The sequence below is a fragment of the Amphiprion ocellaris genome, chromosome 10 (assembly GCF_022539595.1).
Source record: "Amphiprion ocellaris isolate individual 3 ecotype Okinawa chromosome 10, ASM2253959v1, whole genome shotgun sequence".
Classification (NCBI taxonomy): domain Eukaryota; kingdom Metazoa; phylum Chordata; class Actinopteri; family Pomacentridae; genus Amphiprion; species Amphiprion ocellaris.
In genome coordinates this window covers 11,352,764-11,380,444 of record NC_072775.1, presented here as the reverse complement: position 1 = coordinate 11,380,444, position 27,681 = coordinate 11,352,764, and the positions used below count along the sequence as shown (strand labels likewise).

The 27,681-nt window shown below is 40.1% G+C and overlaps 2 protein-coding genes across 7 annotated transcripts in view; both read left to right on the top strand.

Annotated features, from left to right (window-relative positions):
* Positions 1–13,979, top strand: part of LOC111585499 (polyamine-transporting ATPase 13A3-like) — a 32,278-nt gene extending 18,299 nt beyond the window's left edge. For 5 of the 6 annotated variants that reach the window (XM_035941403.2, XM_035941406.2, XM_035941405.2 and 2 more), the window contains 14 exons: positions 649–773; positions 859–1,022; positions 2,525–2,656; positions 2,768–2,847; positions 2,944–2,986; positions 5,045–5,154; positions 5,373–5,469; positions 6,460–6,532; positions 6,951–7,128; positions 8,137–8,318; positions 8,839–8,927; positions 9,120–9,200; positions 9,461–9,556; positions 11,044–13,979. In XM_035941403.2, the coding sequence (XP_035797296.2) occupies positions 649–773; positions 859–1,022; positions 2,525–2,656; positions 2,768–2,847; positions 2,944–2,986; positions 5,045–5,154; positions 5,373–5,469; positions 6,460–6,532; positions 6,951–7,128; positions 8,137–8,318; positions 8,839–8,927; positions 9,120–9,200; positions 9,461–9,556; positions 11,044–11,220 (1,627 nt within the window). In that variant the 3' untranslated portion in view covers positions 11,221–13,979. The remainder of the gene's footprint in view (positions 1–648; positions 774–858; positions 1,023–2,524; positions 2,657–2,767; positions 2,848–2,943; positions 2,987–5,044; positions 5,155–5,372; positions 5,470–6,459; positions 6,533–6,950; positions 7,129–8,136; positions 8,319–8,838; positions 8,928–9,119; positions 9,201–9,460; positions 9,557–11,043) is intronic. The other variant, XM_035941407.2, reaches the window with a different exon arrangement.
* A 9,712-nt stretch (positions 13,980–23,691) lies between these two features.
* On the top strand, positions 23,692–25,300 carry LOC111585510 (transcription factor HES-1-like). The gene is made up of 4 exons (XM_023295040.3): positions 23,692–23,937; positions 24,036–24,131; positions 24,226–24,313; positions 24,570–25,300. Exons 1-4 carry the CDS (start codon positions 23,830–23,832, stop codon positions 25,013–25,015), a joined length of 738 nt encoding a protein of 245 aa, XP_023150808.1. The 5' UTR covers positions 23,692–23,829; the 3' UTR covers positions 25,016–25,300.
* Positions 25,301–27,681: the final 2,381 nt, after the last annotated feature.

The window sequence follows — 27,681 nt, the reverse complement described above, 5'->3', positions numbered from 1 at the left end:
GATGACATAATGTTCAAATATTTACAGTGCCGCCACAGAACAGCAGAAAATGTTCCTGTGATCTAAAACATGAGCGAAACCTTATAGCCTCAGTAACCAAAGTACAAGCTAGAGTCACTGCTGTGCATCCAAAATAACATGCAGGGAAAGAAGCAGCATTAGAAAGTGACATTTTTCTCCCACAGTAGCCTGAAGCGATCACAGTGCAGAAAAATGATAGGGTTCAATTTGAAATGAGGTCCATGGTGTTGATCAAAGCTGGTGTTAGTCGGTTATCTTGTCTGATTTACGAGGTCACAGGGCAACTTGAATACAAGCGACATGCTTTAAGGAGTTTGCTGCCATTCCGCTAAATGTGGAAAATCAGAAAGTAACAGTAGTAGAAGTGGACAAGGAGGTTTAACAGGATGTCAGAAAAATGGACTGAAAGTGTGATTCATTCAGCATGATTGTTCATTATGTTCATTGATTCTCTGAAAAATTGAATCTGCAAATAAAACTTCTAAGTAGTGCTGTCAAACGATTTAAAAATGTAATCAGATTACTCATAGAGTTGCTGCAGATTAATTTCAATTAATCGCAATTAAATATCATTCATTTTTTAAATCTATATTAATCGCGAAGAAATGTGTGATTTGTGTCTTCCAGGGATGTGCTGGAAACCAACATGGAGTTCCTTGGTCTGATCATCATGCAGAACAAAATAAAGGAGGAGACTGCTGGTGTTTTATGTGAATTACGACACGCCAACATCCGCACTTTGATGGTCACAGGTAACAGCTCACTTATTTCTCTTACTAGTGACTGAAATCATTCATTTTTGTCGTCCTCATTTTCTTTCATCTCGTCGTCTGTTAGGTGACAACATGCTGACGGCCATATCGGTGGCCAGAGACTGTGGGATGGTTCTCCCACATGAGAAGGTCATCATAGCAGATGCTCTGCCTCCCAAAGACTTCCACCCTGCCAGCATCACATGGCATTACACTGAGGCGCCCACTCAGAGTGGCAAAGACAATCAGGTGAAGCCTCAAAGCCACTGAGTTCTGAATAACGCCTTGTCACTAGACAAAATATTTGCAACCCATGATGTTGGCTCGGAAGAAGTCTAAACTCAGCATATCATTTGAGCTGAGCATGACTGGGTGTGACAGTTAGCATCTGTGGTTAAAGCTGGTTAAGACGATGTTCCCAGTCCTGTTCAACCACTTTGATACTTGCATGTTCTGGCATCTATTTGCAATTATTTGTGCTTGAAGATAACATCTAATAGAAGAACAGAATAAAACAGGAAAAGCACTCAGAGAGCTCAGATGTAGCAACAAACAAAATGACTATGCTCTGAGCACAGGCGTGTGTTACGTACGGATACCGAAACGCGTGACCTAAATATGTAGCGGGAGGCAGGAATGGATGGGACTCAGAAACACCCCGACAATTTAATCAGTTGTTCCTTGTATCATTTCAGACGGGTAAGTCCTGAACAAGTCTGCAGCTTTGGATCTGTAGTAGGATCGCAATCATGTGATGGTTAGCAGTCACTTGCTGTCATAGTTACAGTGACGCTGTGCTGCCATCTCGCAATGATACTGAAATCTTTAACAAATACGTGGATCCAGACTATAAGCCGCATTGCTACCAAAATCTAATCACTTAGTCCTTGTGTCATTTCTGACCTTCCCTGAAAATTTCATCCAAATCCGTTAGTCCGTTTTTGAGTAATGTTGCTAACAGACAAACATTTGCCCATCGTCACATAACTCTGCTGCGTTCTTTGGTGGAGTAACAACAGTTTACGTGTCTCTCGATCTTTTGATGAGTGATGGTGAAGCCTGAGGAGGAATGATTTACTGGTGCAGCATCAGCAGTAATGCAGAAGATGTACTGGATTGTTGGAGAGCCAGATGGCAAAGCTACTGATTTATCTGTCAGTCAACGTTTTAACCCTCACCTATGGTCATAAACTCTGGGTAGTGACTGTGCGAATTCAATTATAGATACAAGTGGAAAAAAATTGTTTTCGGGTAGCTTAGCTTAGCCTTACATATAGGGTGAGGAGCTTAGATGTGTAGAGGGAGCTCAGAGTATCGTCTCTGTCCTTTTGTATCCAAACGAGCCAGTTTAGATGGTTCAGGCATCTGATTAGGGTGCATTCTGGGAGCTTTCCGATGGACGTTGTACAACTGGAAAGACATCTTGAGGTCGACCCAGAGGTTGCTCTAGGGGTTACATATCTCATCAGACCTGGGAACGCTTTGGGGTACCCCAGGAGGAGACGGAAAATAAACAGTCTGACCCCTAATAAGTGGAAGAAAATTAGACTGATCTCTACATACATTTGTCAGTTACTGCATGAATCTGTCAGATAAGAGCAGCAAAGGGGTCCAAAAACAGACTAAAAAGAGCATTTGTCAGGCTAAATCTTGTACATCAGCTCAAGTGTTTTTCTGTAACGGGTGAAAGTTGGTACTTTTGGTCAGTTTTCTGGGTTCTTTTTCTTACTCCTGACTCTTCTCTCTTGTAGACCGTGGAGATAAACCTGGAGGAAATAATGTACGACGGTCAAGTTTCCCAGCCGGAGCAAAGCTATCACTTCGCTGTCAGTGGGAGAGCCTTTGCTGTTATCACCGAGCACTTTCCTCAGCTGGTCCAGAAGGTACAGGCTCTTTAATACTTGTAGTTTAGGTTGGTGTGTGTGTTGCTGGACTCCTGGATTTATGCTCACTGTTGCTGTATTTGTTTGTCTCCCCACATGGGGGCGCTGCAGCTCGTGCTGAAAGCTACTGTGTTTGCTAGAATGGCTCCGGACCAGAAGACTCAGCTGGTGGAAGTCCTGCAGGGCATCGAGTGAGACTGGTTTATGTTGGGGCTTCAATTCCCTTTTTTTTTTTTTATGACATTCACGTGTAAATATAAGTTTGATCCATTGTGTTTCTCTTCCAGTTACATTGTTGGGATGTGTGGCGATGGAGCGAATGACTGTGGAGTAAGTATGAGTTAGATTCATGAAAAGACACAATTCTTAACACTTCTTTGTGTTTATGTTTTCTTTTCAGTACAGTTTTCTTCATTTCTCTGTCTTTTTGCTATTAAGATGATGGTATCAGTGGAAATGGGTTTATTGTCAGCCAACTGATGTAAAAATTACATTTCATGCCAATCTGACCCTACATTTGTCAAACAGTTTGTAGGCTAATATCTTAATGAACACTGTGATCCGAAAAGTAGAGGTCATGCTTGAAAATACGCCTGTGCGAGTGTGTTTAAGTGGTGATAATTAGTTTTAGACTGACGGATGATGCCACTGTCGCCTTTAGGTGACAGTCCAACACGATGTTGAGTTAATCCCACCTCACCCTCCTCCCTCCGTCCACACTGAGAGCGACTCACTCAGCGGGTCAATATATAGAAATGAGGGACTTTTGAAGGCCATGGGATATATCTTGCGTACATTTTTATTACAAGTAAAAAAAAAAACTAATGTTTTTTATGTTCATTATGATCATGTCTTTTCAACTTCTATAATTATTTATTGTGGAAATAATCACTTATTAGTAAAAAATGACTGGATATCACTAAAATGTCAACTAAATAACCATCCGAATTTAATAACAACCACCTACTAATTGGCTCAACAATAATAAAATGAGCTTATTCAAAAGTAGTTTTGATTGTGTTCTTTTTATTTAGTTGAGATAATTATGACAGATATTTCTTTTCTGGCAATATATAAAATTTTATATGGAAAATAACAAATTGTATCTGAGAAATCACTTTCAACTAAGTTCTCCGTTACAAAAACACCTCTCAAGGAAGTGTGTTAATTCCAGATCACATGACCTGCTCCACATGATGTCATTTCCTCCTGAAGAAAAGACTGGCCAGACTCCAAGGCTTTCTGAGTTATTTAATATAAAGTAGTGTGTGAGTCAAGTGTGGATTTATCACATGTCAACAGGTTTACTACAATATCTTTATAAATAATTTTCAATTTCAATTTTGCTCAGTTGTATATATAATGTTTAGAAGAATCTTTCTGTAAAAATGCCATGTAGTGTTTGGTTATAGGTGGCCATGTTGATTTTAGGCCTGAAAACAGCAAAAATGTCAACTATGATACCTGTTATCTATGTTACAAAAAGTCCCACAATGATATATTGACCTCAGTACAATTCCTGTGTCTCTGTTGCACACGTTTCAGAAGCAGCTAAGTTTGTCCACACTGGTGTTACATCACTATTCAGTACTTTAAAGATTGTTTTTAACTCAGATGTAGATTAAGAAAAGGCTATTGGGAGGAAAAGTAAGAACAGACATGGTGAGGATAAGCTGTGCATAAAATAAGTGATCAATTAATAGTAAGTTTAAATAATTCAGTGATAGCTTATTTAGCAATATAAATGTAAAGTGTTAAAGCAAGGCTATCTAAAAGCAACGGGTTTGTGCTGAGAATGTATCAGAACAACTTTGGCTCATTTCTTAAATCCACCAGTTTGACAGCATCCATTTTTATATTAATGTCATTTTTTCATCAGTGGATCCTCAGTGTGTAAAAGCGTACTGCACATTTAGCATAAATGGTCTTTGTAAAGCTTCCAAAAAGATAAACTTTGCAATAATCTTGTTATTAAATCATGCAGCATGGTTTTATTGCTTCTTTGCTGTTTATTTTATATAATATTGTTACTGCAAATGCTTTATTTTTGACAAATTTTTAAATGAAACGTAAAATAAATTGATTTTGATAAAGTATCATGATTATGTGTTCAGATTTGATTTTTTTTTTGTGAAATTGTCTTGACAGGGTTTGGAGGTTTAGTCAGTGAGTGGAAACAGACTTTAAACATCATTAAGAGGTTTAAATAATAATAATTTTTGTGTCTTACTGTGTGTTTTGGAAGCTTCAAAGGTACAATTTCTTTCCTGAAATGTAGCATTAAAGAGCAATGCATTTACTCAAGCAGAGTTGCAGCACATTAGAGTTTGAGCAACACTGTTAAAGCAAAGAGAGTCGTGTTAATTAACTCATCTCTCTTTCTCTCAGGCTCTGAAGAGAGCTCACAGTGGGATTTCTCTGTCTGAGCTGGAGGCCTCAGTTGCTTCACCCTTCACCTCATCCACCTCAAACATCTCCTGTGTTCCCAACCTCATCAGGTACAGTTATCAGTCCTCTAAAAAGAGGAATCAAGAAATGCTTCTTCTCTCACTTTATGCATCTCTTTTTTTTTTTTTTTTTTTTAGCAGTTTAATCAGGAAGGCCGCAAAGATACAGTCAGCTTACTGTCAGTTACTGACTGTTTAAGAATTATTCTAGCCTGAAACAAAGGCAATATTTATCTTAGACTTGAGCTCCATTTGTCTTCTTTCCAAAGGGAGGGCCGAGCCGCCCTCATAACATCGTTCTGCGTGTTCAAGTTCATGGCTCTCTGCAGCATCATCCAGTACCTCAGTGTCACGCTGCTCTACTCGGTGAATATAACTCTAAAACTCCATTTCACATTTTTGTTTTTGTGCCCTGAAGGTAAAATCGCTGAGTCATTTGAGTCTAAATAATTAAAAGGAGAGAAAATTTTGAATAAAAATGAACATTTGTTGTGAATGTTTCTTATGGTTTTCATGTTAGTTACATAAGATTCAAGGCTTTCTGTCATTCAGATGTACACTACCAGTCAGTCGTTTGGACACACCTTCTCATTTAGTGTTTTTTCTTTTTTTTCATGACTATTTACATTGTAGATTCTCACTGAAGGCATCAAAACTACACACATATGGAATTATATAGTAAACAAAGAAGTGTGAAATAAGTCAAAACATGTTTTATATTTTAGATTCTTCAAAATAGCCACCCTTTGCTTTGATTCCTGCTTTGCACACTCTTGGCATTCTCGAGAGCCTCATTAATCTGACCTGTTGATTGTCTTCACTGCAGCAAAGTTGAATTTATATGGAAATTTCATTTTGTAGTAGATGTGAAATTGTAGGACAAAGTAGAGTGAAAAGCTGTTTTGTGGTAGCGGCTGATGGCAATGTGTCTTTTGAGATGATTTTGGACCAATATTTGAGCTGAAACGCAGGAAAAGTCTTCCCCAAATCTTTTCATGCAACTCAAAATATGTTATTCATTTGTGCCTATGCGCTAATGTGACGGCTGTAGTTTAGACTCGTGCCACGTTGAAAGTGATACATTAATGTTTCTAGGTTTAATGTAGCCACAATGTAGCTTGTGGTCATAAGTTTAACAGAAACGTGACCAGAGTGCTCATTCAGACGTGTTCAGATCCCATCAGATTATCAGAAAACAGTGCATGTCTGAGGGCAGCAAAGATATTCTGACTAAACTGTAGCGTGACACGGAAATTTACATTTGTGTTGAAGTCAGTAAATGTTCTAGATGTGCAGATGGTAGATCCGTTATTGTGCTGTTGCTGCTGTGTGACTTTATCTTTTCTGATATTCTAGATTCTCAGCAATTTGGGAGACTTCCAGTTTCTCTTCATTGACATCGCCATCATTCTCATCACTGTGTTCACAAGTGAGCAGCGTGTTTTTTCCACAAAAACTGTTTGCGGTCATTGTTTAAGTTCAGATAGTTTATTTCACCTCTGAATTCGCAACATACCACTTTCATTCAGACTGCAGCCGAGATAGCGCATCCATTCCCCCAATGCTGGTTTGTGCATATTCAATACGTACCTCGGAACCTTTTGCAAGCACTGGTTTCTCATAGGACCAGTTGAAATGAGACCTAATTATTATATATCTGTTATTATTATTATATATCTGTTCTATGTGTAAAAGATAAATTAACAATCTCTGCTTATTTTAGCATCAGCTGGAAAGCAAAAACACAAAAATGTTTTTTGTTTAATTCTAACTATAATTAAGGCATCAAGGGGTTAGCTTACAGTTACTGGAAGGAAGTCACAGGTTTTTCATTTTTCTGTCTTCAGTGAGTCTGAATCCAGCGTGGAAGGAGCTGGTCTTGCGTCGCCCCCCATCCAGTCTGATCTCTGGTCCGCTACTCTTCTCAGTTCTGACCCAGATCCTCACCTGCTTGGCCTTCCAGGTCCTGGCTTTCCTCCTGGTTAAAGAGCAGAGCTGGTATGAAATATGGACACCTCAGTCAGAGTAAGTGACGTGTTTTGGCCACGTTTAAGATCGTCCTTAATGTGTGCTGAATCAGTGATGCATTGTGAAATAACCGACTGGTAAAGACATGTTCTGAAAATGCTGTTTAATAAACAGCAATGGTTTTGGACTCATCTGTAGTTGTGGACCTCTGTGCACTTTAAACTTTGAGAAAATCTAAAATTCATGTTGGCTCAGACAGTTTGAAGCTGTATATTGATAGATTACACATTATACAAACTGCACACAAAGCTGTAATCTAAAAAAAAAATTCAATCTCTTCATTCAGCTGCTCTCTGGATTGTAAATCGGTGAATCCAGAGTTTAAAAAAAATTGTCTTAACAAAAAGTGTGATTGAATTTTAATTATACATGTTGGATTATATGAGTCTTACATTTTTATGTTTTTTTGGCTGCCTTTAAACTATTTGTTTCTTCAGTGTACAACAGAAGCTTATACACTCCGTGCAACATTACTGACATAGTAAATGATTAAAAACTGTATCCTCTCTTAACCCTCCTGTTGTCCTCATTTACAGGCACCAAAAAATATTGTTTCCTTGTCTGAAAAAAATCCAAAAATTCGGCAAAAAAATTCCCCAAATTTCTGAAAATTTGCAAAACTTTCAGGAAGAAAATTCCAATACTTCTTTAAAATTTTCCCATAAAAGTTTTATTTTAAAAAAAAGCTGTTAGATTCAAGTCTTGGTCTGGTCGTATCACATTCATTCCACAAATTGGCAGAATACTGGTATCCTGCATGGTAGAGGATTGACTCTGTCATTAAAAATAAAAGTGGACAATCTCAGTAATGAAAGGGGACTTTTATTAGATTGATAACCTGCTGTGGGGCCTTTTTAATATGCTGTAGTAATGTGATTACTCTAAGGTGATGCATTTTTTAGCCATTTGACTTAAGTGTGGCATACTCAGTTTTGTTGTATGCTGTAGATTCTGACAAAAGTAGAAATTCATATTTATTTTCTGCGTTGTCCTCTTCTCCTGCAGCGCCTGCAATGTTTCCAGTTCCAGTCCCTCTCCCAGCGTCAATGAAACAATCCCTCATGACCATAAAAACATCAAGAACTATGAGAACACCACCCTCTTCTACGTCTCCTGCTTCCAGTATTTGGCTGTAGCCATCATCTTCTCTAAAGGAAAACCCTTCAGACAGCCGAGCTACAAGAACTGTGAGATTTATTTAATGCTGTTGAAGAACTGAAGTATTGTCTGTGTAATGTGTGTGATGTCAGGTTGGTGCCACTACAAAGTGAGTTAGAATTTTTCAGGAACATTTTTAACCCTGTAAAACCCACTGTTGCAAAAATACAACATCAGCTTATTTTTTAAATTATTGTTTTCTATCATATACATATATATATATATAAATAATTACATAAAAATATAAATACATACATACATACATACATATATATATATGTGTGTATATATATATATATATATATATATATATATATATATATATATATATATGGTGTTAAAAAAAAAAAGATAGAAAGCCAATGGTAAATTTCTGTAGAGTTTAACAGTTACCGTGAGTTATTGCATTTTTCCTGGATGCATTCATTCCTTTTCTAGCTCAGTGCATGAATGACGCACAACTTTGTACAATTACAACCTCTACAAACACTAATCTTGTCTCTTATATAGAAAATAGCTCTGTAAATGTCTGTATTTTTATTTCCTCAGGGTCATTCATGCTGTACTGCATGGTCCTGTATTTTTTCCTCTTCCTCATCATGCTGTATCCGATTCCTGCCATCGACAGCTTCCTGGAGGTGAACTTTATTTTTCCCATTTTGTCTGGAGGTTGCTGTTACACTGCTGCCTTTAAATTCTGTAATTCAGACCCAGGTTTTAGATTTGAACGAGGCAAACATCAAATCTCTGTGAGAAAGTATAAATATGTGGGAGAAGTTGCAGCGGTGATGATAAAGTGTTGTTCATCCTGCTTCTCTGCCTCCCCTCAGCTCGTGTGTGTTCCTCATGACTGGCGTGTTACTCTGGTCATCATTGTCATCGTTAACGCGGTGGTCTCTTTCCTGTTCGAGGTAAACTTTAGAAACATCTCATCCTACGTCTCTTCCCTGATTGATCTGCTTTCTTGATTTGTACAGTGTGATTTGCATGCATTGATTTTGACTGAATCAGTGTCCAGTGGCACTTCACTTCCTAATGAATGAAATCGATGAATCGAGTTTTTTAAATTTCACGTTCCAGCTTTTTTTTTTTTGCCTTTGTGTGCTTCTGTGGCTGCAACTCAATCTTCATGATCGACTGATTCTCAAGTTCCCCCTGAAATCTCTCGTAGATTTTGATCCTTGACATCATCTTGTGGAGGCTAGTTTTCAGAGGCAATGAGGGGGCCAATCGCCCCACAGAGTCCTCCTCAGCCAACATGACGCAGGTTGGGAAACTTTTGACTACACTTTGTTTTGTCTGGTCTCGCCGTCTGGAGGGTGATACATTGTCCTTAACTCTGATTCTCCTGCTTCTTTGCATGTTTTGTTATCGTCTATATCAAAACCTGTCAATAAAACAGACTGTTACACAAGCATAAAAGCAAGAAAATATAAACATTTATGTCATTTTTTAAATGAGTTCATTGTACTTTTTATAATAATTGTGCTGAGAGTATGTCTGAACAAGTCATCTCATTCTCATTTTTCTTCATGTCATCTTTCCGTCAATACGTCCTCAGTGGTGTAAAAACTTACTGCACATTTATCATAAAACTCTTGTCTTTAGTGCTTGAACAAATGCCAGCATACCAATAATCTTGTTGTTGTGCAATCGGAGTTATTTAGCTATAATATATTGTGTTCCAGTTTTACCTAATGCCACTTGAACATGCTGTTTTGTATGCAGCTTACTGTCAGACGTTTATGTGCTCTATATGTTACACGTATATTAAATGCAACTACAATGCACTAACATCATCATTAGAGTTACAAATTAACCCTCATCCACTTCAAACTAACAAACAATAGTCCATTTTCCTGTAACTCTCTGAAGGCTAAGCAGTTTGTAAGCATTTGTTGCTCCTGTCATTTTTTTCCTTTTTTTTAAAAACAAATTTAGCACAATATAAAGATGTACACCCCTATGGAAACAGCACAACCATGACTAGAAGTTGAGAAAACTGTTATAATACCAAAAATCATCAAATAAGAGGACAAAAACTAAGCTGAATTTCTTTAGCTATTTATTTATTTTACAAAAATGTAAAAAAATTAATAAATAAAAGGAATTTACTATTACAACATTTGTTCGAGTGACCACAGCTGTTAGCAGTACTAACTACTGGGGAAGCAAAGGTAGTCCTACCCACTATAGACATTTCACTACTTAAATTTTTATGTTGTTTCCATCCTTGTCCCCTTTCTGCTCTGTGTAAACACAACCTGCAGTTCAGCTGAGTCGGTAATAGCGTCATGGATGCACCAAGGACTGTTTTTTCTCCCTTTTTTTTCTTTTTTTTTTTTTTTAAACAAAATGTAGTTAAAATAAGTATCAAAGTGAGACATCTAGAATAAAGCAATTTTGATGAAATGCCAGAACTTTTTGGTTAGTTTTCCATGACATGCTACACTTATGGACTGTCAGCAAGTTTAAAACCCAAGTTTCCGAATCCAATATCTAGTTCCTGAGTCTGATAAATTGTGTATTTTGATTTTAATTTTTTATTTTTTAAAGATGACATGCCTTTCAAGCTCGTTGGAAGGTTTTGGGTTTCAGAAAGTTACACTAAAGTGAATTAATGCTACTCAATAATAGTTAACAAAACTAAATCATGTCCTGACGAGTCTTTTTATAGCCATTTATCAGAGAGGGGATATAAAAACTATGACTCACTAACTGATTGCTTCTTATTAATTTTCATACTCTTCTCAGATGAGCATTGACCGCTGGGGCCGGCCCTTCCTCTCCTGGCTGTTCTGTCGGAGAAACAAGCCACCCAGAGTGCGCTACAGGCATCTGGCTCTGGAGCTGCAGGAAGACACCGACTGGCCTCCTAAACCCTCCACGGTCACCTACGCCAGCACTCCCGCCTCTCTGACCCTCACATGACTGCCGACCAAAGCACAGCTCAGACTGAACCCGGATTCCCAGTAAGCTCATATGTTGAGTTGACATCTGATGTGACTGATGATGCATTCAGAGGCTGCTGGATTCCAGCAAGTCAGCCTTCATAAAGAGGAGACCTTCTACTGTACCACCTGACTGACACTGTGAACGTTTCACGCGTAAAGTTCTCTTTATTTTTGATTCACTTCATCAAAACGGACAAACACCCTTAAGTTGGATCTTAGCTGTACTGTTCTATCAAGCTGCTGAAACTTCAGCCACAGGATTGCTAAAGGACTAGTTTATCACTGTGGAACATGCAATTGTTTGCTTTGTTGCTGAAAGTTAGATGCTTAAGCTAGTTCTTTTAACTTGGTACCAGGACTGGACACAAGGAGAACCAACTAGACTGGCCCTTTGCAAAGGCAAAATAAAACAACATCTAGGATTCACTAGTTAACATGCCATAATTCATCGCTTCATGATGATGATTTGAGTCTAGACTAGACTAGTGTTCCAAATCTCATACTTTTTGTCCTTAATTTCCATGCATACTGCAGCTGCCCTTACAAAATACGTACTGTTGCTTGCAGTATGCACACAACTGAGACAGACTACTTCATTGTAATGTTGTGGCTTAAACTTTGACAGTCTTATATGTTCTTATGCTTGTTGCAGACTATGTGAATCAGTCTTGTTGTGACATATTTTTAACTTCACAGAGAATTGTGAGTCAGAATGTCCAGAAAAGCATGCTGGATGTTTTTAGGATACTGCATTTGACATACTATGTTTAGGGACATAGCAGACCTTTTTTGACATGCTGCGTAGTGGGGATGTCCTGGGCTGATGCGACAGAATGGGACTGGGGCCTGTTATGGCGTTTGTTAAGTGATCAGCATAGACACAAATCTTTGCCCAGTACTGCTAGACAGCAGCTGCATTACAGGTAAGGGGAGCATAAGCTGCAGCGCAACACGTTGAACAAAAATTTCAGCTTTGATTGGAGGACATTAAGCATCATAAAAGCCTCTGTCATGGTGCCCTTTGCCACCAAAACTCCACAATCATCTCTGCTTGCCAACACTGAACTGCCACTAGTCTGAATGTCCGACTCCTTGAGGCGGTTCAGTATTAAACAGAAATCTAGGGCACCCAGATAGCTCAACAGGTTGAGCCTGGTTCGATTCCCGCTCACGGCCCTTTGCTGCAGGTATTCCTCCCTATTCTTCTCCCTACTTTCTTGTCTGCCTCTTCACTAACCTGTCCAATGAAGCCAAAAATGGCTTAAAAAGAATTACTTGGAAAAAAAACAGCAATATGCTCAATCTGATGGAATATCCATGTACTGCAGCTAATCTACACATACAGATAATACAGTTTTCACCTTCTCTTGGAGCCATGGTACACTGTCCTCTCATTTCAGACAGCATCCTACTTCAGCTTTACAACAAGGTTTATGACTCCCTACATAATGTCAAACATGCAGAAATGTATTTTTGCTCTTAATGCAAAGCAGAGCTGCTCAGTTGTCAAGTGTATACACTGGATTGACTTTAATGGCTTTAATGTACTTGAAATGTGTATCATATAGGAAAATAGCATCAGATTGAATAACTCAAACTTCTTCTGGACATCCCTACTACATAGTGTGGTGGTAGGTGGATGGACTGTAGCTGTTTTACTGTGTTACCAGCCTCCACTAAGAAGGTGGTTTGAATCTTCTCATTTAACTCTCAGCAAAAACAAACTATTAAATATATTTTGTAAAATGTCTTTAACTGTCTTTAACCACTGGCCTACAAAATGCAGCTACTACTCTAGACACTGATATGGACTTGTGTCAGATTACTGTTTCCATTGTTTTAAGTTTTCATTATGCTCCAGTATTTGAAATATCCAAATCCAGCAAGGTGCGTTTTTTTGTCACTCACATTCATCATGCAGCTACAGCGTCCATTTATTCACTTCCATGAGCTGCTGCTAAAACACAATAGTTGTAAAACAGTAATGCATTAAACGAATTCAAAGAAACAAGAGACACTTACATCTATTAAGGTAGTGAACATGACTGGTGCTGTTGTATTTCTCAGACAGAAAACATTCCACTGCTGCATTTCTTTTTTAGAGTTGCTTTGGTCGAAATTCTTCCTGTGGAAGAGAGAGGCAGAAATTACTGTGTCCCTTTTTAAAAACAAAATTGTATTTCCAGCGCCACTGTGTGTGTTTGTGTGAAAGAGAGTGTGAAACTTAAGAGGATCAGAATGAACCATTTCATTGTCCCTTGAATGCATCAGAAATAGTTTTTAGTTTTTGACTGTCTTTTTGAGATAATGTGTGAAAGTTTGATTAATTCCACCATTTAACACAAAGAAGGTACTGTGCATAACTGATGTTTTGATTAATTAATTAATGCATTTAAATTAATCAACATGAATCATTGAGACACTTGCTGCTGCGGCAATTTATAATAGTTGATTTTAAATGTCAGATTTTTGGGGAGTTTTTTCGTGTAACTTTTGTTAATTACTGTTGTATACATATATTTTTATAGTCAGTCTGACAAAAATTAAATCAGTCCAAGAATATAAATCCTGTATTGCTGCAAAATAGAGCAATCTTTTTAATTGTTAGTGCAGTTTTTGTACTTATTTCTCTATTTCTACAATGTGAGATTTTTTTTTTAATACATCTACAAATATTCCTGTGTTTGCTCTGCAGAGCTTCCATTACATTTCCCAATAAATCTGTATATTAAGCCACTCTTGCGTGCTTCGTGGGGGGCTGACCTTGGTCACACTTTTTCAGCCAAGACTTACTGATCAATTATGGGCTTTCCCAGCCTCCTCGCTGCCTGGCATATGGGCGCTTAAAGGCGCGAGAGTGGAGGAGAAAGAGGGGTATCATTTCATGTGGAGATCAGGGCCTATAGGCAGTGAATGGGTGGATTTAGGGGGGACTCTGAATGAGGGAAGGGGGTCCTCGCTTGTACCAAAAAGAAAAGAATCTCCCACAGATCAGGGAAGAGCCTTTTTGGGAATATTCATGATGAGGATGAGGAGGCATCATGAATTCATGTGTGTCTCTGTGACTTGCGCGGATCATCTTTTCAGTAAACACTTTTGTGTACAGAGCCGGGATGTCTTGCTTTCGATCTGTGTTTGCGATGTAGTTTTGTGGATAGTGTTGCCTCTCCACAAAGCAATATGGGTTTTTGTGTACTCTGCTGTATTCCTTTTGTATCAGTAGGGGAACAGATGGAGAGTGGTAGAAAGACATAAAGAAGCTAAAACACACAGTCTTTCTTCCTCACAGCTAGCTTCTCACTCAAAGATTTTCTCAAGCTTGCACTCAGACGTGTGCTATTTCAAGCATTTTAGACTTTTTCTCCTTTCTCTTTTTACCCATACGTTTTTTTGTCTGAGTCGTGTACTTTCAAGATTTGGGCCTGTGCACACAGTCTGTTTACTGCGTCTTGGCAGGGTCGCTTCGGGTGTTTTGTATAGTAACGGCCACTGTGACACACTTTTCTCCACCGTAAGTTGCTCTTTTTTGTGTCACACACATTTTCGAATCTCCTTAGTCCACAGAAGACTGTCAATCTGCTGCAGGTTGTATAAAGGTTGTTGGACAGTCATAAGACCCTCGTCGTGATTAATAGTCAGGACACAAGGCCAACCTGATGCTCACTTACGGCCGGCCTCATTTTACAGATGACACAAAGGCAACCACGTCTGGTAAAAGGTCTGTGACCCACCAGACGGTCACAAAGGCCCTCTCCTCCCTCCTGTCCCCTAAGCATGGGCTCCTTCCCTGGGTCTTCGTGGCATCCCATGTCCCCCTTCCTTTATCAGCGCTTCTAGGCCTGAATGGGCTCTGTGGTTGGTCAATAAATTCAGTGATTCAGGGGGTGGACAGTTGCAGCCGTGTTAACGTTTGTTCACAGGCTTGTCGGAGGGACGGGCCCCACCCAGCGGCTCTTTGTCTCCTGTGGTCCCTCATCAGGTTAGAAGTCAATGGAGGGCCTTGTGCGGAGGTGGCAGGGGCATGGATGGAGCCGCCTCTCACATGGCGTTCACACAGGGGGAGGACCGGTTCGGATCACTGTGACACTTGTTAGTGTGGGGCCACACAACATTGCCGGATCGCCTCTATCGCTCTCCCCGAGGGCCCGACTGATATTGAGCGCTTTAAACAAACTAATGGTCGAGGCTGCGGGGTTGCACTGCGGTAAGATGATCTGCACTCAGAAGCCTGCAGTGACCGCGCTGAAAAGAAGTGCACAAGTGTATCTTACAATCTCAGTTTACAGATCAGACTCACAATAAAATGAGGTCAGGCCTTCATTTGCACTGACGGTGAATCCGGTCTTTAAATTTGGACTAGAATGGCACCCAAATGCACTTTTGTGGCCCCTGATGGTGCCACACTGTTGCTGAGTTATGGCTGGTTTCTCAGGCTCAGCTCAGCCAAAGCCTGGGAACAGCCAGAACAGGGAGAAAAGCGAGACAGAGAGCCATAGATGGAACAACACACAAACAGCGGAGGGCTTTAGCAGACGGAAAACAGTGGACAGAAAAAGACGCACTGTGACTGAAGAGGGACTTAGAGCCATGACTGAAGCCTAACTGTCATGAGAAGATGAGAGTTGCCATGGCCACCCAGGAGCCACCCAGCAAGCATGTGAGCAGGGGCGGCTCGGGGGCCAGGGGCCTGGGCCCGGGCTGGTGGATCACATGCACTAACCAGGGATTATGTGCATAAGTGATGAGCGCTAAGCCGGCAGGTGAAGAAGGGAGGCCCTGGGACAAGGAGTGCGCCATCCCTCAGGACAGCTCCGTCTGTAAAGAGCAGGGACTTTTTCCCAAGTGAGGCTGATCTGCCGTGTGAAGGGGACTCAGCCAGAGGTCCTCGAGTGCTGAAAGGGCATCCCCCAGGCTGCTTTCACAGCATAAGTGGCCAAAACGCTGGTCTTGTGAGTCATCTTGAGTGGCAAGAATGGGGCATCTTCACATTCATAAATCCCAACACAAACACACTCATGGATATGGACTAAGCTTGGATGAGGATAAGCTCCACATGGAAGGGCACCGGATCTTCTCGAGGGAAGCTTTCGACTCGCTGCTCGTTTAAAAGATCTAATTTAACCTCTGCGGCGAAGTTAACTTTACGCTATATTTACAGAGGAGAAGCTCTTTTTGGTGCCAGGATCAACAGGTTCATAGGTTGTTTTGCTATGGGGTCTAAATGCTCATAATATCCATGGCCTTACAGGAATGTGTTTGAACATCGATGGCACAAAGAAATCACATTCCCATGGTGCACGGAGAGAAAATACACAGTTCACCAACCTACCCCCAATACCTTTTCAAGACGATAGTATCCCTGAACATATTAACATGTAAATACACTTAGATACTTTGACAATGCACTGAAATGCATATAATCTACATGCTAACTAGTGCTTTAAAGAGTTTCCACTGCTGAATGTGGTTTAGCGAACACTTTCATGTCTGGGTTTTAAAAATTAAATGTGAGGCCTCTCTTAGAATCTCTAAAAGCGTTTTTCAATTTGATGAGGGATAAGGCGATGACTGGGTTCCCTTTTCAAAGGAGGAGACCCAGAGTTCAATAAGACTTCAGTCTCATTGCCTTTGCCTCCAAGTTGAAGATCTAAATGCTGGCTTTTTCATGAAGGAACCCACTAGGTTAGGTGACAGATGGCAGGTTGTTATGCTGAAATACCAGTTGCTATGGTCCCCCTTTTTCCTCCGCAGCTTCACTTGCCTTAGCTAAGCATCTCCTCCGAGGCCGGTGTACTGACTTGGAATAAGCTGACTTGAAACCGCTCAGGTTGTTGTTGACAAACATGAGCCTAGATGAGTCTCCTAATCTCCCGCTCCTTTATCCGCTCTTTATTGCCGTATAAACAGGCCTGAATGCACTAAAAAAACTAAACCTCTGTTTTCAGCCTTCTCTTATCTCACGCAGGGTTTAATCTAATGCCCTCTACCCTTTTTACATCTCTGCCTCTGCTAAATTCGACCATATTTTTGATTCAGCGCATCACCATGACAACCAGTTATTTCCCATCCCGGAGCCCCCCCACTCCCACCTCCTCTTCTCCATTGATACCGCTACCTCCCCCCTACCCCTGCTTTTTTTGTCCAAATAAAACAAAGCGCGGAGTGAATGCGCTCTGAGGTAGGTAAATGTATTCAGTGACATCAGCCAGGACGAATCTATTCTGCTGGATTCCTGTACCACTTGTTTCCAGCCTTGTCTGGGGGCCGGACACTCTGTTGGGCCCATTGTCCCACGTGTATTCCACACAGGCCCGCAATTAATGGAGGCCTTGTCTAAGGCTTCTGGAGCAGAAACTGCTGTTGGGGAGGGGGACAAAAGGCGGGCAGAGCCGGGGGCTGGGAGTTGCTAAGGGAAGGGCCCCCCTTCCCTCTTTAAGGGGGAATTCAAAGGCCGAAGGAGGGACGGAGAGCGAGCGGAGCGCTGGATGAGATGTTTAAGTGATCCCTTCTGTCTGCGCCCTCCCCTCCTGGCCCGAGATGTTTTCATACCAGCAGTTGAAAGGGAATCTTTGCAGTATTTGATGATGAGGATGGTCATTTCACTGCCCGTATGGTTGGTGGTGGCTGGCTGGAGGAGGAAGCTGCTGTCAGACCAGGTGAAGATGGAGAGGAATGAGGCAGCTGGAAAATGTTCATAAAGTGTAGAAACTCAGACCTGCAAAGGGATTTATCACATTTTAGCAATTCTTACTTGAGATTCTGTTATTTTTTCTCCCGCACAAGAGCTGGGAAACAGTGTTTAATATAATAAAATGTCAGGACAAAGCCTGATCTGATCTAATATAAAAATGACTATGCTAATGACATGAAAGCACTCAACTCTATGTTCTTACATCCTGATGATTCTGTTTTCTGGGTGTCTCTTGTAAATAAAAGAAAGAGCTTCTTAACAAGTTGAATAAAATAAGGACCTAGCGATGTAAAAAATAAGGTTAAGACTGATTCTGTCTTGCTTGGCGTGGAGCTTAGGCAAAGGAAGGACAGGAAAGACTGTCAGTGGCTTCAAAATCAGTAACTTGGTTTGCAAAAACAACAGGTGATATTCTGAGCAAGGCAGATGTCGGAACTATATCCAGATAGAAATGTAAGTTTCCTGGATGTCCGTGAAGACTTCCATTCTTCCAGATAGTATATCGATATGTTAAAACAATGGCAACTGGACTTATCAGCAGTTCATACAGCTTCCCAACGCCACATTCCCTGAAACAAGGCTTTTAGGATTTTACATAGATGTGTTTTCAGCTACTTTTATAACAATATGAGGAAACTGAGGGGCTACATAGTTAGAATGCCTCTCAAAAACATATTCTTTAAAGATTTTAGAGGTAAGGATTTATTTCTGGTGTCATGGAATGCAAATAGTTGCCTCCTTTATGGAAGAAAGAGTGAAATCCTCTTCCCCTCGATAAGGCTGTGACCACTGCAATTTCTCTTTATAGTATGTGAAGATCAAAACTTTAATTTTATTCTTTTACATCTTAAAGTTACTGTATTTCACAACCAATGTTTTTTTCCAGATTTTATGAACTTCATGTTTCATCAAGCGATCTCTAGTATTACTAATACTGCAGGGTCTTAGCCTTAAAATTCACATTAATTTGGTGAAATTCCATGTTAATAATAATACCTTAGCTACATTATTACAATAGTTTGTTTATTATTCATAATAAATAACACTGCATGATCAAAATGAGATGTACTATTGTCAGGTAAAATAATGTTTTATCTACTTTTTGTAGCGTTTTAATTTGTAATGTATGTAAATTATTCAGATTAAGTCACATTGTCAATAACAGTACAGGTCCTAACCCCAATATCTAAACTTGTAAAATTAATTTGCAATTCTAAAAATAATTACTTCTACTGGTAAACACTTTGGTGCCACAACAGTTGTCTTAAATGTGCTGTATAAGTGGCTGACTTGACTTCATGTGATTATAGTGATTATAGTTCTTCTAATTACTGTCTATAATATATACCTTAACGTCAGACAATGAATATTAGTCACTGTCTCATTGGCAATTTGTTTACTCTCTAAATGAGTCCACAAAGACTTTTATTGTTCTTTAAAGTTTAATTTTTTGTATATGTATCAGAATTTGGTCAATACCCCAAATAAAAATCAAGAACTGCTCATATATTCCCAGCTCTGTTTCCATGAACTTGTATTTTTCTATCACATGTTGAACCTTAACAACTTTCTCATCCTCTCTGAGCTTTCTGCAGCCTCCGTCCTAGAGTTCCCACACTGATACAGATCAGGACTGCGCTATAAACCTCATCTCTGCATCACCATCTGCACAATGAAGGGCTGTTTGTAGCAGAGCAGCATGCTCACTGAAACACAACTGATAGGACGTAATTTATTGCTGCACGGCCTCTTTTCTCATCCGCTGCTGCACACACAACCTCAGGCTGACACAAGCATCAGCTGCAAGATTAAATGAGCGTTTATCGTGATCCGTTTGTGTACATTAGATAGGAACAGAAGAAGGTTTTCATTTCAGATTATTTTAACTGCTCATTCTATTCATTTGTGAATGTATGTGGACATAGATACAACAGTTTACCGCTACATCTCCTCTTCACTTTATCTTTTTCTGTTCACAGCTTCACTTGGAAAAATGTAAGAACGTTTTTGTTTTTTGTCTGGTGAGTTCACCCTCAAACATAAAAAGGAAACATCATCTGTATTTTCTATTATAAGTAAGAACGGTCCTCATATTCCAGCCATGACTTCAAAACAGAAGAAGAAAGCAGGTCGATCTCATTTTGGCTGAATGTTTGACATGATCTCACTTAGCTTGATTTAGTATTGACTCAGGTCAAGAAGCCAGCGGTGCTTGAAGGTTCTCCTGCTCACACAGAGAGGAAGCCATAGATGCTGAACACTGACCTGCTTCTGGGGTCATTTCACCTCTGAGGGTTTAGGAGCTTTACAAAGACTGTTTGAAGTCTATCAGGGAGGATCGAGGCAGCTGATGATAAACCTGAACCAGACAGAGATGTCTCAGTAAACACATCAGTGAAGCCAACAGCGTGTTGGTGATGGTGAGATTTGAATGGATTATCCCAAACATACTGGACATGATTGTTCTGAAATAATGCACAAAATCTTTAATATAGAAACCAGAAAATGAAGATTGTCTGAGAAAGGCACATAAGGCTTTACTTTATTGTCAGATAAACAATCAGAATCAGAGTCTGTCTTTAGTATTTTATACAACTCACACCTGAAAGAGAGTTTTAAAAGGAGGAAAAGAGAAAAAACAAGAACACAATACAATCCAAATAAAGATGAACATCATGTTCTTTATTTGGTGTGAATCACCGTCAGACAGTAATAAAAAAAAATAGTCTCTCACTTTAAGTTTTCTAACTGGATTGTTCAAGAGAAAAAAACAAACTACATTTCTCACAGTTCGTCCTACGTCAATAAATGCAACACTTCAGAGGAAAAAAATTCGTAGAACAATCATAGAAAAATGTTCTATTCGCCCAAAAGTAGTTTTTATTAGATATATAGCAGGGTAGATTTATCTCTGGTTTATAAAATAATCAATAGGATATCCATGAAGTTCTCTTAGGCATGTCACATTGACACTTCAGGTTTGTTTGAGAAATGTGAGACTGATGGCATACAGTATAAACATAATGTGTTTGTGTTTCATAGATTGTTTCATTATTCATAAACTCACTATATTTTTCAATAGAATTCCATTTGTCAATTTATCATACAGAGATACAATTCCCAGTGATCAGAAAATGAATTGTTAAACATTTTGTGTAATGAGGTAAATGCTAATTTACTCAGTAATATAAAATCTCAATCACAGAGTCCCCATGCCAGAGAGATGTTTTAAATTAGTTCGACCAAGTCCAAAACACTGAAACAACAGTTCAGTCTGAAATAGGAAAAAGAAGCAGAAACAAAACGTTTTATCACAAAAAAGACTTAAAGATTTAGAGAAGACCAAGCAAAGGACAAACGAACTTGATATAAATTACACTGTATATGATTTTAAATTCATTTAGTCTAATAGTGTAAGTTCTCCGACTGCATTAGTTGACTGCAATTAGCTCAAAGTCATCTTATGAAGTGTGACTTAAATTAACAGAACTTAGAAAACAAATTCAATAAACTTAATAGATTTAATTTGACTGTGGTTACAGACAGACTTGCTTTCATTTGACACTTTCTAAGTTTGAAGATTCTCAGATTAACAGTATAAATTTACAGTCTCGGCTATTGCAACCATTTGCTGATCAGAGTCGGTACAATGATGATTGGTGAAGCTGATCCTGGCAAAATCAGGATAAAATATAATTCCACAGATGTAAAATTTAGTACTAATCTTTGTCATGGTTACAATAGTTTTGATTATTCTGAGAAGAAACAACCATAACTTGATTTAACATGTGTTAAAGACTCACAGCAAGTATCCACCATCGCTTTGTTTTTTCTCAAACAACTGGTATGTTTTCACTCTCTAGCTGAGAAGTCTGTATATAAACTGGTTTGATTTCTTACACTGTGAAGTAAATAAAAGTATTTTTAAAATAATAATAATAATAATTATTATTATTATTATTATTATTATTATCATTATTCATTAACAAGAGTTCACCTGTTCTGTTAAATTACAGATCATAACTAGTAAAATTGTAGAAGAAGAACACAGGAACAGGCCCAAACTGTAAAAATGTTTGCATCAAAAATCTGTATTCTTACAAATGATAATTTGTTCTGTAACATTTAAATCAAGTAACAATATTGTATTAATTATATTTGTCACTATTTGAAAGAAAAATTATGTGTATTAAGGATTGAAAAATGGGAAATAATTTGATTAATTTAATTTGATAATCTCTAGTAAAATCACAGAAAAAAGCTTTAACTTGAAAAAACTGTTTAAAAAATGGGATTTTTACTGTGTGAAAAATTAATGAACGATTTCTCAGGTGTTTATTCATTTAACTCATTATTTAAGGTCAAAATGGCCCATTTTATGAGAACTGATGTTTTTAAGTTGTAAAGTGGTCTAAACAAACAAATATTAAACATTCAACATTCAGTTAACAAGAAATTTGCAAAACCGATACATATACATTGAGTAAGCTGCAAAAGATGAGTGGATTTGACTTTAAGCTGTTTGATAGTGTAGTTTTAATAAAAACGCTTTTGTAAAAGTTGCAGCTCTACCTCATGGACAGAGTTTATCAGAAATGCTGAATCAGAATTTGTGTACGATGCAAAGGGTGTGCCACAAGGCTCAATTCTAGGACCTCTTCTGTGTGCATAGACAATATTGTGTCCTCTGTTTCCAGTTGTAATATGCATCTTTATGCTGATGACACAATGTTGTACTGTAGTTAATTTAATGTACAATCTACTGTAAAAGCCCTTCAAGATTCATTTACAAGGTGCACCTTTTAAACCTTTTAGTAGTTTTTCTAAATTTGTAAAGTTTTTAGTGTTATTCACGTTTCTTATTTGCGTGTCTGCATCTTTACTTCTGTACCTCAATGTACTGAGTTTAAATAAAGGCAGATTTTTTTCATTTTTTTGCGCTTCTTTTAACCCTCATGTGGTCAAAATTGACCCGCTGTAAAATTTGAAAATGCGGAAAAACTATATATTTTCACAGTGAAACTTCTGATGTCCACATTTTCAACATTTTTGGGAAATCTTTGAACATTTTTTTGTGGAAAAAAACAAATGTTAAAAATTCTTGTTTCTTAAGAACATTCACAAAAAAATCAGCCAAAATCCAGTGAATTTCGCTGGATTTTGGTTGATTTTTATGTGAATGTTCTTAAAGAAAATATTACAAGTTTTACTGATATATATGTAATCACTTTAGATATTTTTAGGATTTTTTGGAAGATTTTTACTCATTTTTGAAAAATATTTACAAGAATTTTCTTGACAAATTTAGGGGATTTTTTTTAAAATAAAACTTTTAAGGGAAACTTTTAAGGAATTGGAATTTTCTTCCTGAAGGTTCTGCAAAATTTCAGAAATTTGGGGAATTTTTTTGCGGAATTTTTGGATTTTTTTCAGACAAGGAAACAATATTTTTTTGGTGCCCGTAAATGAGGACAACAGGAGGGTTAAAAATATCACATTTATTTCACATCGATGAGTTTCACCTCCCTCAGACAGCAGCAGCTTTTCTCATACGAGCCTCCTGATCACAGCTTCCACATGTTTAAAGTTGTCTTTTACTCAAACAGTCTCTCAGCATCCTGACAGGCAGCCAATGGGAGCTGCCGATCGCACGAGTCCGGCACCGCGTCCTGCGCGCTCATTGGACAGATCGGGCACCCGCACACGAGCCGCTCGCGTGCAGGCAGCGGCTCTATAAATGGAGGCGGAGGCGCTGAAACAGGAACGCACTGTGCGTCGGGCTGGCGAGCGAAGGAAAGTCGCTCTTGACATTTGTTATCGGTTCGAGCTCTGCCAGGAGAAGGCGGGACTCTGCGGCGACTGTCTGCTGTTCATCTGCTCCGGTTCAACCTCAAGATGCCAGCAGGAACCTTAGAGAGAACATCTCCAGCGGCGGTGGCTGCCACCCCGGCCAGTGGACACTCCACGCCTGAAAAGCCTCGGACCCTGACAGAGAGCAGGAAGGTAAGACACATGCGAGACTTTTAAATCAAACAATGCATCCACTACATAGTGTTCAATCTTGAAAACAGTCTCAACTGCACTTTTATTTCTTCCTCAAGTCCTCCAAACCAATTATGGAGAAACGCAGGCGTGCGCGCATCAATGAGAGTTTGGGTCAGCTGAAGACCCTCATCCTGGACGCACTGAAGAAAGATGTAAGCAGATGCAGTAACATAAATAAAAACCTGATGTGTGCATCTAAAAATACAAATTCAAACCTGAATTGTCACTTTTCCCCCCCTTGTTTAGACCTCCAGACACTCCAAACTGGAGAAGGCAGACATCCTGGAGATGACTGTGAAGCACCTCAGGAACCTGCAGCGCCTTCAGATGACTGGTATGTAGCATGCCTGGTGTATGTTGATGTGCATGCAATAACTCTCTAAGTCTAACTTTAGACGGTGAACATGTTCCCACATTCTGCAAGATTTACTGCCCACTCCTAGCCATATGTTTGCCCCTCAGTATTGATTTCACATCCCTGAAATGCATCACTAACATCATCCTTGGCATTAGTAGAATTAACCAAGTGTTCACTATTGTCTGTATGTTCACATTCTTGTGTATTCATGTGTTTGTTTCTCCTCCTCCAGCTGCAGTGAACACAGACCCGTCCGTCCTGGGTAAATACAGAGCCGGCTTCAGCGAGTGTGTAGGAGAAGTCACCCGTTTCCTCTCCACGTGTGAAGGTGTGGACGCCGAGGTGAGGACTCGCCTCCTCAGCCACCTGGCGGCCTGCGTCACCCAGATCAACGCTGTCAACTTCTACGGACCTCATCTGGGCGCTTTAGGACTCGGACAGACCAGCACCCAGGGCCCAGCTCCCTCACCCCCGCAGATGCCCTGCAGAAGCGCCTCCCCCGTGCACATCCCCCCCGAGGCGATGAAACTCTACGGTGGCTTCCAGGTCCTTCCGACGCCAAACGGACAGTTCGCTTTTCTGGTTCCCAGTGCAGCTCTGGCTCCTCTGACGGCTCAACACCACGTGTCACCTGTCGCACCTGCCGTCACCTCAGACTCTGTGTGGAGGCCGTGGTAGGAGCTCCGACTGTGAGGGGAAAAAAAGGACTATCACACATTAAAACATATTTTTGTACATTTTGTAAATGTTTTTCAGAATCTACTGGATGTTTAGACACGTTTGTGTTTTTTTTATAAGGACTTTATAAGAGATATTTTTGGCCTCTTTGCTTGCTGTGATTTCCTGTTTTTGATACAGCACAGTTCATTTGCCTCCATGGGTCTAGAAAGTCTCTGAAAAGCTCTTGAGATGCACTGTATTTTCTAAGATGAATAAAATGTTTTTATGGTGTTTACAACAAAATTTGCCGCTTTGGTCATTTCTCTTCTCCGAACAGTGACTTTTATGTCACACATTACGATGAATTCAGCAGAGTCCCTTCATTAAGGGGCCGGTGAACCTGTTCGACTGTTAAACTTTGACTTCATCTCAGACCTGTGGAAAGCAGCCATCTAAATATAGCCGCCCTTTCCTGTGTGCTGTCTCCACACTTGATCATAGCACTTGCAGCGAAAGGAAAATCTGGTTTCTGGCGGGAAATAAATATCTCTGCAATGACGTGGGGAACCTGAGAGGTCGCGTTGAGCCCGAAGGCGTGCTGCCAGCTCGGGGAGGAGGGTGGGTTAGGATGTGTGGACACGCGCTGCTCCGCCTGTGCTGCTGCCAGATGGGAACTCATGCTGAAATAGATCAGGCGTGTTTGTGAACCTACTGACAGGCTTAAATGAGGGCTAGATAAGATCCTGGTTTTTCTCCAGGACTCGGTGCATGTTTTTACGTCTTGAGGCATCCTGACTGTATAAGTTGTCAGTGGAGTAAAGATGATTGCATTTTGTTTGGTGATTCTACCTTCTTGACAAAGCAGTTTTTAAATATATCTCATGGGCGTCAGTCCAGCAGAGCTGGTCCAGTCGCTGGCCGTTTAGTGGACAGTTGAAGGCTGACAGTCCCAGCGTGTGTCCTGAGCGTGGTGCTCACACAGCAGGCCGTCAGCAGAGCCTGACCAGAGGTCACAGGTGCCTCTCATTCACACCCCCAAGACAACGCAGCTCCAACAGCATGTTGCCCTAAATCTGGCAGCCCATCAACTGACCTGGCAGCCCATCACCAAAAGACAGGGCCTCTCTTTGACACCATCAAACAGCGGCACCTCCAGAGGCAAACACTCACACAGCCCACGACCATTTGGTTGTTTCTGATTTAATATTCATGAAATTTAACAGAGACACATGTAGCACTCTGTTTCTGGAGTCACTGCAATGTTCTGCACTCATATTGTTTGCATGTGGCAACCCATCAAAAAGCAAATATTAACATCCTCATTTAATTCAGAATTTCTGCATAAAAACATTAAATCAGATATTTTCTCTGCCACTCCAAATGATGTTAAGATTCCATGAATGATGCAGCCAATTAAGTTTACATCTCTGTTTTGGCACAGCGGAGAGAAGACTGGCAGTAAGGAGGACTAAAAGACAAAAACAGAGCTCCCCCTCCTATCAGAGCATCCTTTGAGAAGACCCTCGGAGAGACAAAAACAAAGACGGGCCCCTCAGTGGCTCAATGGCTCCTCTCTTTGTGACCCTCTCCATCTTCATAAAGGGCCTTCCCCTTGTTTATCCAGGAAGAGCTTTAATGGCTGGGAGGGGGGAGGACCATGCTGTCACTTTCACTGTGCTAAAGAAGGCTTATTGTTGGCCGCTCCCAAAGGTCCCGGTCTTAAAGGCTGTTTGAAAACTCTTCAGGCCAGGCTGTGCTCTCCAGATAAGAAGAGCTGTGAAGTGCTGACAGGTTACCTACGTATGTGACGGAGAAGCTGCAGGGGTTGTGGCAGCTTCAACACATGATGGCCACTCATGAGGGAATTTCTGCAGTTCACTGGTGTCTGTCCCCTCTTTGCATGTTTAGTCTGATTGTTTCTCATCCCTATCGCTGCCCCGCCTGAATTGAAACCCTGCTTTAATGCAGCATTTTCCCAAACACCATAAAAGCAGAGAATTGTAAACATGGAGCAGGGTAGGACCTGCCCCTTTGCCGTGCTCCATGATTGATGGCCTCTCCTCACAATCCCAGTGGCAACAGTGACAGGTTCCCTGCTTGTAGAGACTGTCTCCCTCTGACACACACCGGAAACCTCCGCCGCCTCCACCGCTGCGGCTGAATCGCCTCCGTATTGTTGCTACGGTTGTTATGGTGCTTGATGGGGGTCGAAGTAGTCGGCGGTGGTTCACATCAAGGCTAATGAATAGATTATGCACTCGATATCAATGGTGAATGAACAATACTCTTTGTCCCTTCACTTCAATTCATCTTTTTTGATTTAGCTGGTTGTTTTTGAAAAAGTCACCAGCATAGTGGTGGAAGTCTTGCTTCCGGGGGTGAATTTAGGATCAATGTGACACGATAACACTGGAAGTGGAAGATTTATTAGTTTTGGAGCTACACAGAATGATGATGATGTGACTGTTAAAACAGGGTAACTCTGGTGCTACATCACAAGTCGTCACATCTTCAAAGGGGATGTTGTGTTAAATGTTGGAAGGGGGTGTTGTTTTCTTGGCCATATGTCCATGAAGGCTTATGAAGAGGACCGTAAAGATGCACTGCCACTGCAGGTGTCCCTTCACAGGAGACGTACAGTAATGTGGATGAACTAATTACAGCCTAAATGTTTTGGCCTGGTA

Bases quoted from the DNA above. Each gene is read 5' to 3' on its own strand.
- LOC111585510 (XM_023295040.3), top strand. From the start codon at position 23,830: ATGCCAGCAGGAACCTTAGAGAGAACATCTCCAGCGGCGGTGGCTGCC. The intron at 23,938-24,035 runs GTAAGACACATG...TTCTTCCTCAAG, and splicing joins CCCTGACAGAGAGCAGGAAG to TCCTCCAAACCAATTATGGA. The intron at 24,132-24,225 runs GTAAGCAGATGC...CCCCTTGTTTAG, and splicing joins TGGACGCACTGAAGAAAGAT to ACCTCCAGACACTCCAAACT.